The sequence below is a fragment of the Solanum tuberosum genome, unplaced genomic scaffold, assembly GCF_000226075.1.
Source record: "Solanum tuberosum cultivar DM 1-3 516 R44 unplaced genomic scaffold, SolTub_3.0 scf00639, whole genome shotgun sequence".
In the NCBI taxonomy this organism is placed as follows: domain Eukaryota; kingdom Viridiplantae; phylum Streptophyta; class Magnoliopsida; order Solanales; family Solanaceae; genus Solanum; species Solanum tuberosum.
In genome coordinates, this window is record NW_006239554.1 from 110,732 (window position 1) to 122,538 (window position 11,807).

The window sequence follows — 11,807 nt, forward strand, 5'->3', positions numbered from 1 at the left end:
CTGCCCAGTTTTATGTTTGTATAATGTATAATTTATGTTTGTATAAAGCGAAAGAGAGAGCGATTTTTGATATACAAATATTTTTGTCAACGATTTATACAAACGAGAGGCTAACAACAATTTATACAAATGGTCTGCCAGCGAAATTATACAAATCTGAAGAGGAGCCAACGAATTATACAATTGCTTCTTTTTGTATATATGTATAGCGAAATAGACATAGCTTTCAATTGTATATGTATAGCGAATTATACATATATATGTTTGCTATGGAGCGCAATTATGCAAACTTTGATATAGCATACAAATATGAATTTTGTGTTTGCTATATGTGAAAGTTGCTCTTTCATATACTCCCTAGCAAGACATACAATTCAGGAAATGAATAAATAGGGGGAAAATACTTGTATCAATTGTATCACTCGAATGGTTGTATCAACCTACTATCATGTGTTATCTTGTATTTTTGTATTGTGAATGAATGTATGCAATACAAGAACGAAAAAGTACAAGAGATATAATTTAGTCGCGCTCAATGTTTATATCAAATTACATTAGTTACCTAAATTAAATAATAAATGGAGGTGATAATATATGTTAATTCACCATAAATAGTCATGACCTGGTGGAAACAAGTTGAGCTAGAACCTTTTGTTTCTTTTCTATTCTTTTTTTTTCATTGTATAGTTGAAAATGTCAAAAATATTATGGGTACTTACATAAATTCCACTAATTTAGAAGCTAATTTCTTAGATACAATCTAGGTTGCAATATTATATATCTTACTAGAGTTTGGTGCATCCAGAAACATGTATCTCAGGATACATGGGATCAAAATTAGGTGTAATTTGTTTTAGATTCATTGTATCCCAGTGGATTCACCTGTATTTGGGATACATACAATCTCGCTCGCCTCCCTCGCATCTCTCTTATTTATCTGGTATTTCAGATACTTGCGAATCACACCAGATACATACATATACATGTATCTAATGTGTATCTAGGATACATAAGGAATCTTGACTCGCCTCTCTCCCTATTTTAGTATATCTGATAGCAAAAATACATGTATTTAAGTGTATCTTCCTCAATAAATGATAGGGAAGTCTTAATAAGTGAAAAGATACATAATATTTTGAAAATATAGATAATAACCGTATATATAGTTGTAAAGTATATCTAATTATGTAGCTTCTCCAAATATAATATGATTGACAATGTACTAAATGCTGCATGCATCAATTGCAGGGTCATTCTCAAGAACAGCAGTGAATTTCAGTGCTGGTTGTGAAACAGCAGTGTCCAACATAGTGATGGCTATAACAGTGCTAATATCACTTGAATTTTGCACTAGGCTACTGTACTTCACTCCAGTAGCCATTTTAGCTTCTATTATTCTCTCAGCTTTGCCTGGACTCATCAACATAACTGAAGCTAAATACATATGGAAAGTTGATAAGATGGATTTTCTTGCTTGTGCTGCTGCTTTTCTTGGTGTCCTTTTTGTATCTGTTGAGATTGGCCTCCTCCTTGCGGTATGTAACTTCTTGTTCAATTTTGTACAAGTTTAATTTGTGTTTAGGAAAAAGTAGTATTTATACATCTGATATACAATATTATACATTTAGGGGCGGTTTGGTAGCTAGTTAGGAGCTACATTGTTCGTCTATTGAATCACATGCATAACTAATCAATAATCAGGTTTGGTGGCAGTCTTTTGCTATGTATAAAATTAAACACGCCTAATACTGTATTTAGTTAACAATTTAAAAACTCACATAACTTATATACATATAGGATAAAAGATGAAATAATCAATACATCAATAATTAAATGTTGCATAGCTAATCCCTAGATATATAGATTAATACATAACGGCAAATAATGTATCAATCTTGTATAAAAATGCATAATAATACTCTATAAGAGGTGTTTATACATACTTTTATATATTTGTAAAACATTGTACAAACTTATATAAAAATTGCGTTTCGCCTCTTACGAAATCTAACCCATGGAAATCGATCCGAAATGGGTCAAAAACATCACCAGATAGCTCAAATCTGAATCGAATAACTTTAAATTTTAACCACAACTTCATAATGACATCCTCAATCATCAATTTGTCAAAAAAAAAAATCAACTAATAACAAAATTCTTTTGTCAATTTCAAGCTTTTAAAACCTCCACAAATGGTTTTTTCATTTTCCACCTTTATTCATCCTATAATATTTAAATATGTGATGACAAACATGAATATCACTCTCAATAAGTTTTTAAGCATCAATAACTAGAAATCATAGTCACAAAGTATGAAACTATTAATTAAATATGTCACAATATTTAAACTTGTGATCTTTCTGGTTTTTACATGTTAAATGTTATTTCAGGTTGGTATATCATTTGCAAAGATAATTTTGAACTCAATCCAGCCTGGGACAGAAAAACTAGGAAGGCTTCCAGGAAGTGATTTGTTTGGAGATATGGAACAATATCCCATAGCTACAACAACTCCTGGGGCTCTTATTGTTAGAGTCAAATCTGCTTTGCTTTGTTTTGCAAATGCCAACTTTATTAGAGGAAGGTATGCCCTCAAAATTATAAATAACCCCATCTTATTATGTGACTGTCAAATAAGCGGATTGGATTAAATTTTTACCAATTAAAATAGATTGGGTCATATATAATCTGCTTAAAACTAGTCAAGATGGATATAGGTCAATTTGGGCTTAACAATGAGTTATAATCCAATTTGTCCTACTCAAATCATTTTTTAATAAAATAAATTTTCTTTAATTACCAAATCAAACTAACAAAAGCATTATCTTTTATTTATAAGTGTTGTTATTATATTCTAAGCAAACCCCAAAAAATTATTTACAATATTTTGATAAATTAACTTTATTTGTATTATTTGAGCAATAGAGGTTATCCAAATTGACCAACTTTAAAAATGGACTAACTTGGTCTATAATCAAACATTTGAGTAGGTTGGGTGAGTTACATTTTCATGTATTAAAATTGGCATAATATATAAATATGTTTGGTAATGTGGCTATAATTGACATTTATGTTCTTTGAATTTGGGTATGCTCAAGTAGACACTTAAACTTGTATAAAATTGAACAAATAGATATGCAAATTTGTCATACGTACTGGCATCCTACATGACACTTTTGTGTCTTGCGTGGCATCCTACGTGTATTATGCCACAAGTTAAAGTGTTTACTTGTGCACCTCCAAAGTTGGAGAACATATATAGATATCACCTGAAGCCAAGTTAAACGACATATTTATGTATTATGCCTTTTAAAATTTGACACCCTTACTCCCATTCTATGCAATCGAACAAGTAGTGTATTATTCTGTTTGTTTTTTTTCTCTTATATCTATTGACTCTAACAAATAAAGGATTTAGCGGCAACAATATATAATATTATATTTAGCGGTAATAATAAATACGAGTATTTATAATCAACACTTTATATATATAAATGTAGCTAAAGGCTTTAACGACTTTGAATGTAATGAGATTAACTCAAATACTGCTAAATGCTTTTGCGAAAATAAATATTGCAACTAAAAGAAAAAATTATTACCACTAAATGTCTCTTTTGTAGTAGTGTGATCTTAATGCCTTTAATTTGTTGTTTATTAACCAGGATATTAAACTTAGCACTGGAAGAACAAAATGAGGGTGTCATGGAAAGTGCTAATCAAGATAGAGTGCAACTAGTTATTCTTGACATGTCAAGTAAGTATTGTCCAAGTTGAAGCTTGTTTGGTGTAATTTATGATGGCATAAGTTATTGTCTATATATAGTTCTTGAAAAAGCTTCTTGACTAACATTCAATCATATTGAAATGTTAATGGATGTAGATTTGCTCAACATTGACACATCTAGCATAGCTGCTCTTGAGGACCTGCAAAATGACCTAGAATCAAATGGAATGCAGGTGACTAGTAATCCTCTTCAATTATATGTCTAATTCATGCAAAAAGAAAAAATGAACAATAAGTATGTGTGGTCAGACCTCTCTATAAAATTCACCCTCTATAACAACATTTCACAATAACAGCGTCAAGTTTTCTTTGAAACCAATTTGACATGTTATATCTATAATAACATTTCGTTGTAGCAACCAAAAAATATCTTAACAAATGACGTTGTTGAATATACACAACATGAATCAATTAATGTTTATGTTTGTTTTGCAGTTGGCACTAGCTAACCCAAGGTGGCATGTGATACACAAATTAAGGCTAGCCAATTTTTTGAAGAAAATTGAAGGGAGGGTCTTTTTGACCATTGGTGAAGCCATTGAGGCATGTTTGACTAGTAAGAACATGCTTCCTATTTGAAACTTGTTGTTTGATCTGCCAATGTTAGAACACCACAATATTTGTCTTTTTGAAGTTAATGTTCTCAATGGTGAATCGATCAATATTTGATTCTCCTTTTGTGTATATATTCAAGAGGACAATAATAAAAAGGAGCTAATAGTATTATTGCTCCCTGTCATGTAAGAACGAATTAAGTTGTGGCGTTCAATCTTAGCTTGAATTGAACATTATGATATCATGTTATAATATATGTGTATGTTTGAAGTTTCAATCTGTTATATATGCTTTGAATACTGCTCAGTGTGAACTTTTGTTGAACATATTGCTATACTTTCACAGTGACAGAGCATATATATAAGATCAAAAACCATATATCTGAATGCTATTTTGAACTCTGATGTTGATCAATAGGCTATTCAACATGGGCAAAACTCCTTGAAATCATCTATCATAAAAAAAAATTAAACCAAGTACACTCCCTAACTACTTTGGTTCAATCATTCAACCAAAATAGGAAAAACAAAAGAAGAAAAATGGTAAAAGTTCCTTTTATTGAAATGAATATGCAAAGACAGAATACTTTTGCTCATTGTGGCATTGTACAATACAATTGTGACTCATGAATCTCTCTGTTTCAGTGATCTTATCCGAATTATTGTCTTTAATAATACTAGAGCAGGAAATAAAAACAAATACAATTTACATGGCTTTGAGGTTGAGCAAAGTTGGCACTGAGAGACTTAAGGTTGTTTTTCACCATTCTTGCTAGCTTCATCAACAGGACTAGAATTTTCACTTACTCTACCTGTTCCTATGCCAAAACCAAATCCCATACCCATACAAAATCACATTCCAATGCCACCATTTTATTACTATAATTGCCACCATATCCAGTACTGCCTTCTCCTTCACCATAACCAGAACCACCACCATTCTCATCATTAGTATTTCTACCTCGTCCTTGTCCGCCACCTCCTCCACCACCACCTCCACCACTACCTGATTTTGGTCTTAGCTAGTGCTTTGAGTATATCACGGTCAGCATCATAAAGCCTTATGTGTGTTATCTTCTGTAATTGCAGAAAAGCAACCAAGTCTGCAGGTGAAAGCAAATTGGAAACATCTGACCTATGTCCACTCCCACATATGGCTCATTTTTGTCTTGCTGCACTTTAATCTCTGCAACACATTAAGAACCATATTCATAAGAAAGAAAACCAAGAAACCCCACAAAAAAAAAGACGTGTTTTTTTTCCCAAGATTGTTTCAAATATGTTACCTGGTACAAAATTTGAACTTGATGTGGAGATGAAGCAGTAACAGAAGAGAACAAAGAAGGAGGGAACTTTTTAGTATTTGCCATTAAAGAGAAGCTTGAGGTTTTCTTGTGTCATCTTCTGTTTCAGGTTCAGGTAGGGATTGCGTTATCTTGGGAAATTTTTTTGCTGTTACTAATGAGAGGGGCAATTGACAAAAGGGATTTTGACTTGCAAGATCTAAATTTGAAGTAAGCTATAAGAAAAGAAAAAAAAGCATATTAATAATTCTTGCAAGTAAAATGGACTTTAAGGTAGCTTTTGCTGCATTATTTTCGCAATACTATGATCACCTAATGAGACTCGATCTGAGGGAGTAATAAAAAGTTCTGCGAAGATAAAAAGATTGTAAATAAAAACAAGATTTTTACTGAACACTAGACTACTTGGAATTCAATTCTTTAGGATGCTTCTCAAATTCCAGAAACCTGACTTTGCACTTGTGCAATGACTGGAGTGACCCCATCAAAGTTTTCTTTAGAGAAAGGTGAAAAAAGTAAAAAAGGGGTAAAATAAAAACATGTGGAGGGAGAGGCATTGGCTGGCCGACACAAAAAAGAACTCTAAGACATACACAACAGCTTTTCTATTAAAGCTATTTCAGAAATAAAATACAGTGACCTTTATTTATGGCACTTGAGTTTTCAATTTCTCAAGTTCAAGTATATGGCTTCTTAAGTTGCATGATCTTATCACAGCCAGATTACAAGAGAAGATTTCCTTTTCTCTCAGAACTATGTGGTTCCAAGTACATAGCTGAGAATCAAGCTCAAGCATTGCTCAAGTGAATTTCATGAGTTCAACCTAGAGTCAAGTTCATAATGAATTGACCAAAACAGGACAAAAGAAAGCTAGGATGCTTTAAGGTCACTTGGATAAAAAGTCTTTAGAATCCTAATGCACAATTTAAAACAGTGATGCAACAGAATCTCAAGATTACAACTACAAAAAAAAGGTTTCAATACATTTGCAGCAAAGCTATCTCGAGAAATTATCCTTTAGTTTGGGTCAAGCAAGCACTGGCAGTAGACACCCTTTAAGATGTTCTAAACTTATCAGTTGTATGTAGGAGAATCCCATTTTTTATTATTAATATGATGTACAGTTATTCATCTAATTAAGAGTAATACTATTCTTGTAGTAAGAAGTCTTATGATTGTCATGTTATGGCTCACCTTTTCAAGTCACATTTGCTAGCCCTATGTCAATTGCCATCGAGTCTATGTAAGTCATAGTTGTGCGCTTGTTGACAGGTGTAAAAGGCAGGAAGTGCACTTCTTGAGTCTTACCTCTAGCCTAGAGAATAAATATAAAAACTCAGGTGTTAGTCAGTCAATGCACTTCTCTGAACATGAAAGTTGCTAATGATTCCTACCAGAAATGACAGGATGAATTAGCCTCTAGCTCGGAATATGTATGAAATAAGTGAAAGTAGGATCCACAAGCGAAAATTAGGAAAGATAGAAGAAATGCAGATAACTGGTAATACAACATTATTTTACAATTATACAGCGCCAGAGGTGGACGTATCCATAAAGAAGCAATTAACTAAAACAGGACTTCTATCAGAAATTTTTAGCAACCCATGATATCTTTCATCAAATCTAACTCTTTCTACCACTAAAACTTTACACCAATCACAAAATTTCAACTAGGTTCACTTTTGAGCCCATTGTAATGGAAGTTCCAAAAAATTAGTTACTAATACTTAATGGCATATGGGTAGATTTTATACACAAGGAATTTGAACAGTACAAGTCTAATAATATTAAGTTTTTCCACTAATTATACAAACTGAAACCTATCAATCTATGAGGTAAAGTATAAGTTATTACTAAAAATGTGGTAAGATGAAGTCGTGTGTTACCTCTTATGGACATCCCTGAACATGTCAATCAATCTTAAGCAAACCAAAAAACAAGTCTCCTGAACAATCAGTTTGTCAACTCCAGAAGTGGCAACTTTTACTTTCATATCTTGACATATCATGAGGCATTCACAAGCTTTGTGCGTCGAGTTACGGGATCAACTTCTACTCGAAGCCCAAGTCTAACAAGTTCTGGAACATCTACAGTTCCTTGAAGCTCCAAATCGGTAATAGCCCCTTGGTTTTCTGCATTCCCTTCCAATAGGTTTCGCACACACCAGATTCCCCACTCCCTTAAGAAAGGATTATCTTCATCTATAACACACTGTTGTAGCAGTAAAAGGATCCCATTTTTATCCCTAATCTCATCTTGGACGTACCTTCTCCTATAAGCACAATTCCCAATGATGGAAACAATATCTCTCCGGAAACCTTGGTATGGACAACACCTAAATGAAGAAGATATTATCCCCTCCGTTATCTGATCCTGCTTCATTGCTTTCCTAATTGTCGTTGGAGGTTCAAGATCCCGAAGCAAGTTCAAAAGAAATTCAATAAGCCCAGAGGAAACAAGTACGTCCACGACATCCTTTGAACTTTCTTCCTTAGAGCTTGTCATGTGATCAGAAGCGCAAATATCTCTCAAGATGGTGAGAGAGTATCCTAGAACATCAATAGGAGCAAACCCCACCGGAAGATCACTTTTCCCTCTTATTGAAAAGTCAACGACCACAAAAGCACTCTTCAATATCCCAAAGATACTTAGAGCAAAATCATGAGAAACAACAATATGCTCTATTTGGTCATTCACGATTTCTGAAAGTATACTCAACAGATAAGGCTGCTCAATAACAAATTGATCAGTTGCATGTGTAACAACACCATTGTTCTGAATGGAAGGAAATGAATGTAATTTGAAGAAAATTGATGAGATGTAGGAGCCCTCAATGCAAAGTTTTGAGAGTAACAACTTTAACCAAACTTCTTTACGATCAACTGCAAAAGAGTATGAAAGCATAAGCTTACCATAATAATCAAATAACAAAAGTTTTGAATATATCAGAAGTTACAAAATTCACTGATCTTTACCAGCTGATGCAGTCCGCAAAATTTCTATCAGAATGGGCAACCCTTGTTCCGAACATAAATCTGTTAGCAGTCCATCCGTACCATCACAGCAAGTGTAAATGACCATACATAAAGGATCACATATTTCCCAGCTTCTAACTCTAGCAATCTTCAAGAACTTATGAGGAAACAATTGGTACCACACGTCACATTGACGTTCTCCCCCACCCACTGAGTAGTTTCCTAGAAGTTGCAGCCCAACTCGAATAATCATACAATCAGGATCAGGAGTAAGTCCTACAGATGTAATAACATCCACAACAATTTCAACTCCTCTTTGTTGAAGAAACTCATTCTGATTTCTTATTTCCCCAGCACACAGATTTCTAAGTACCTTAAGAGACGATAAAAGCAGCTGACGGTAAGAGATAGATGACAGAGACTGGCAGAGATGGAGGACAGTGGTGACAACATTCTTGGACGACAGATCTAACCGTCCACCCTCCTCCTTGGCAAGTTCTATCAGCTTCTCGAGTGCCGTTTCTAAAGAAGATGAGTTTGACACAAGTAATAATTCTTTGGCAACATTTTCCGGGATTGTAACCTCTGCTACAATTTTATCATCTACCGTAAGCTCCGGTACAACTTTATCATCCATTATCTAAAAAGGAATGCAGAAAAATGATCAAATAAATGATAAGGGTCAGTTCGCTAAAACAACTTTTATTGCCTTCTGGTGGACTATAAACACTTGAAAAAGTGATGGAGAACTGCATATTGTATTGCATTTGTTGGGTTTCATTTTTTTTTCAGTTTTTTCGGTTTTCGGTTCTTGCATTTGTTGTACAGAATACCAAATCGAATTATTTCGGTTCGGTTTCACAATTCACACACTAACTAAAAGCGAAAATCAGAAGAAAAAAAAAACGGAAGAAGAAAATAGAAATCAAGAAAACAAAAAATAATCATATATCATACCTGGACTGGTTGGCTGCTGCTGGTCGCGGCGGTCGGCGGGAAGTGCGGCGGTGCACTGCTGATTGCTGAAAAGTTGACAGTGATGACCTAATTTTTATTTTGTTGGCCTATAATATTTATTATTTAATATTAATAATTAATATAATATTAATATATATTATAATATAATATATTTCGGTTATACCGAAAAATACAAAAATACATACCGAAAATCGAATTGAAATATCGAAAATGTGAAAACATATACTGAAAACCGAAATACCAAAAAAAATCGGTTTTCACCATAAAAAAAAGGGAAAAGTGTCAAAAATACCCCTCAACTTTGGTTTATTGTTTGACTATGCCCTCGCCGTTAAAATGAAGTTATTTTTACCCCTCCCGTTACTAATTTCACCAAATTTACCCCTCAATTGGATGGAAAACCTAAATCAATTAAAATTACCCAATTTCAATTAAATAACCCAATTTTTTCTCTTTTTAATCCGAACTCGACCCATTTATACTAAATTAAAACCCCAAATCAAGCTCCGGCAATCCCCATTCATTTTCTCCGTTTTCCGGCGAAACACCACCAAAAGAACCTCCAAACGACCACCTGAAACCACCACTCAAAACCCCCAAAAACCAGAAACGACATCAAGCAGAAAACATTAACAACAAACCCATTTTCCTCTACTTTCCAGTGATGACAACAAGATCTTTCTCTCCATTTCTGGCCAATTCCATGCTGGAACAACATTAAGCAAACCACCCACTGTCAGAATCATTCAAACAGCCCTAAAATCGACCTGAAACAGCTCTCAAACACCACCCTCTCCACGCCAAAATCCAGTGGTAAAACCACACTTCAGCCCACCAAAACCCAGACCTCTATCACCCAAGCTAAAACAACCAGCAAATGACCACCAGACCACTAGTTCTCCGACCTCCAAACAACCAACCAACAAAACCCCGACCAAAACCCCATCGGAAAACAACTGAAGCACCGCTAACAGATCAAACCAACAACACAATCAGGCGAGAATCAAGGCTGAGGTAGAGCATACTCAGTTACTCCCCTCCCCTACTGTTGATTACACTCTTTTCCCCTTTTCCCCACAACTAATTCACATCAAAAGCTTCCACTATGCTTCTTTTTCTCCCCCTCATAGTACAAGTACAGCTATTGTTTACTTAACTCTGACAATCTGTTAATTTTTTTTAAAAAAATCTATTTATATATATTGGAACGAAAAGAGTACATACAGAGTGAAAAGATAGACACCTTTTTTTTAATAACTCAATGGTCATTCAACTTGTAGGAATTAATTAGCTAATGCTATGTATCATTTGTAAACGTTCATAGAGAAAAAGAAAAATGGAATTTTCTAGCATGTTTTACTTAAATTGTAGGAGATACAAGCCTAGTTTGATGACTTTATTACGTTATTTATATGACTTGAATTATCATTTGAGAAATTAATTCGAGTCGAAACATACAAATAACTCGCCCTAGGGATAGAATAGATATTTGTTTCTTGTTATGTGGTGATGCAAGGAATGCGATCAGCTGCAAGAGTTGTTTAAACATATATTCCCTACGGTAACATGCGCCATTCAGATTTTGCGGCAACCTATCATTTTATTGTTAGATTTAAATTAAATGTATCACGAAAAAATTATTTACCGTTTCTATTCTTCCTTATACATAATTCATTTACTTATTTTCTATCGAGCATCGCTATATATGTAGATGCTAAACTAGTCGCCTTTAATTAAATAGAGAAAATGTTAATCTATCACCAACACAGACGTCAGACCCTTTTCCCTAAAAAAAACTATTTGAAAATTTTACAAACAAACTTTCAAAAGAATTAAATACAAGGATAATATTGTCACGATCCAAAAATAGACGTGATGGCACTCGTCTTATCCCACCAAGACAAGTCAGCCTAAAACTCAACCCTTACAATAAAATGCGGAAATTTTATAATCAACTCAGCAATACCCCAAAAATTTGGTTGTCACGTGTACAAGCCTCTAATGTGTTATAACAGCATTGAAGAAAAAACAAGTTCAATGACATTGTTTCTAGAATAGAACAAGATCATAATTAAGGAGAAAGAAGGTCCGCTGAAATGAAAAGCAGCTACCTTACAAACCTCCACAAGAAGCCTCAGACAAGGAGAAGAGAAAATATCACAAAAGTTCGGACTAGTAACCTACAAAAAAATGTAGTAGCAAGGGGTGAGTA

At 34.0% G+C, this 11,807-nt stretch overlaps 2 protein-coding genes across 5 annotated transcripts in view; one reads left to right on the forward strand and one right to left on the reverse strand.

Moving 5' to 3' along the window:
• The window catches only part of LOC102599367 (low affinity sulfate transporter 3-like), a 9,204-nt gene extending 4,588 nt beyond the window's left edge, over positions 1–4,616 (forward strand). The window contains exons 8-12 of the mRNA XM_006366413.2: positions 1,249–1,535; positions 2,391–2,584; positions 3,663–3,754; positions 3,881–3,957; positions 4,220–4,616. Coding sequence (XP_006366475.1) covers positions 1,249–1,535; positions 2,391–2,584; positions 3,663–3,754; positions 3,881–3,957; positions 4,220–4,363 — 794 coding nt within the window. The 3' untranslated portion in view covers positions 4,364–4,616. The remainder of the gene's footprint in view (positions 1–1,248; positions 1,536–2,390; positions 2,585–3,662; positions 3,755–3,880; positions 3,958–4,219) is intronic.
• A 255-nt stretch (positions 4,617–4,871) lies between these two features.
• On the reverse strand, positions 4,872–9,662 carry LOC102599694 (ataxin-10-like). Of its 4 annotated transcripts, XM_006366414.2 has the most exons (6): positions 9,575–9,662; positions 8,618–9,257; positions 7,529–8,524; positions 6,837–6,957; positions 5,625–5,857; positions 4,872–5,524 (listed from the first exon to the last, which is right to left on the reverse strand). In XM_006366414.2, the coding sequence occupies exons 2-3, from the start codon at positions 9,252–9,254 to the stop codon at positions 7,647–7,649; spliced, it is 1,515 nt and encodes a 504-aa protein (XP_006366476.1). In that variant the 5' UTR covers positions 9,255–9,257; positions 9,575–9,662; the 3' UTR covers positions 4,872–5,524; positions 5,625–5,857; positions 6,837–6,957; positions 7,529–7,646. The 4 variants fall into 4 exon arrangements, with proteins under 4 accessions (XP_006366476.1, XP_006366480.1, XP_006366478.1 ...); XM_006366418.2 differs by lacking the exon at positions 6,837–6,957; XM_006366416.2 differs by lacking the exon at positions 5,625–5,857.
• Between the last annotated feature and the right edge of the window lie 2,145 nt (positions 9,663–11,807).

Excerpts from the sequence above, each read along its gene's own strand:
- LOC102599694 (XM_006366415.2), bottom strand. The coding sequence starts at position 9,254 with ATGGATGATAAAGTTGTACCGGAGCTTACGGTAGATGATAAAATTGTA. Across the intron at positions 8,525-8,617 it reads TTTGCGGACTGCATCAGCTG|TTGATCGTAAAGAAGTTTGG; the intron begins GTAAAGATCAGT and ends ACTCTTTTGCAG.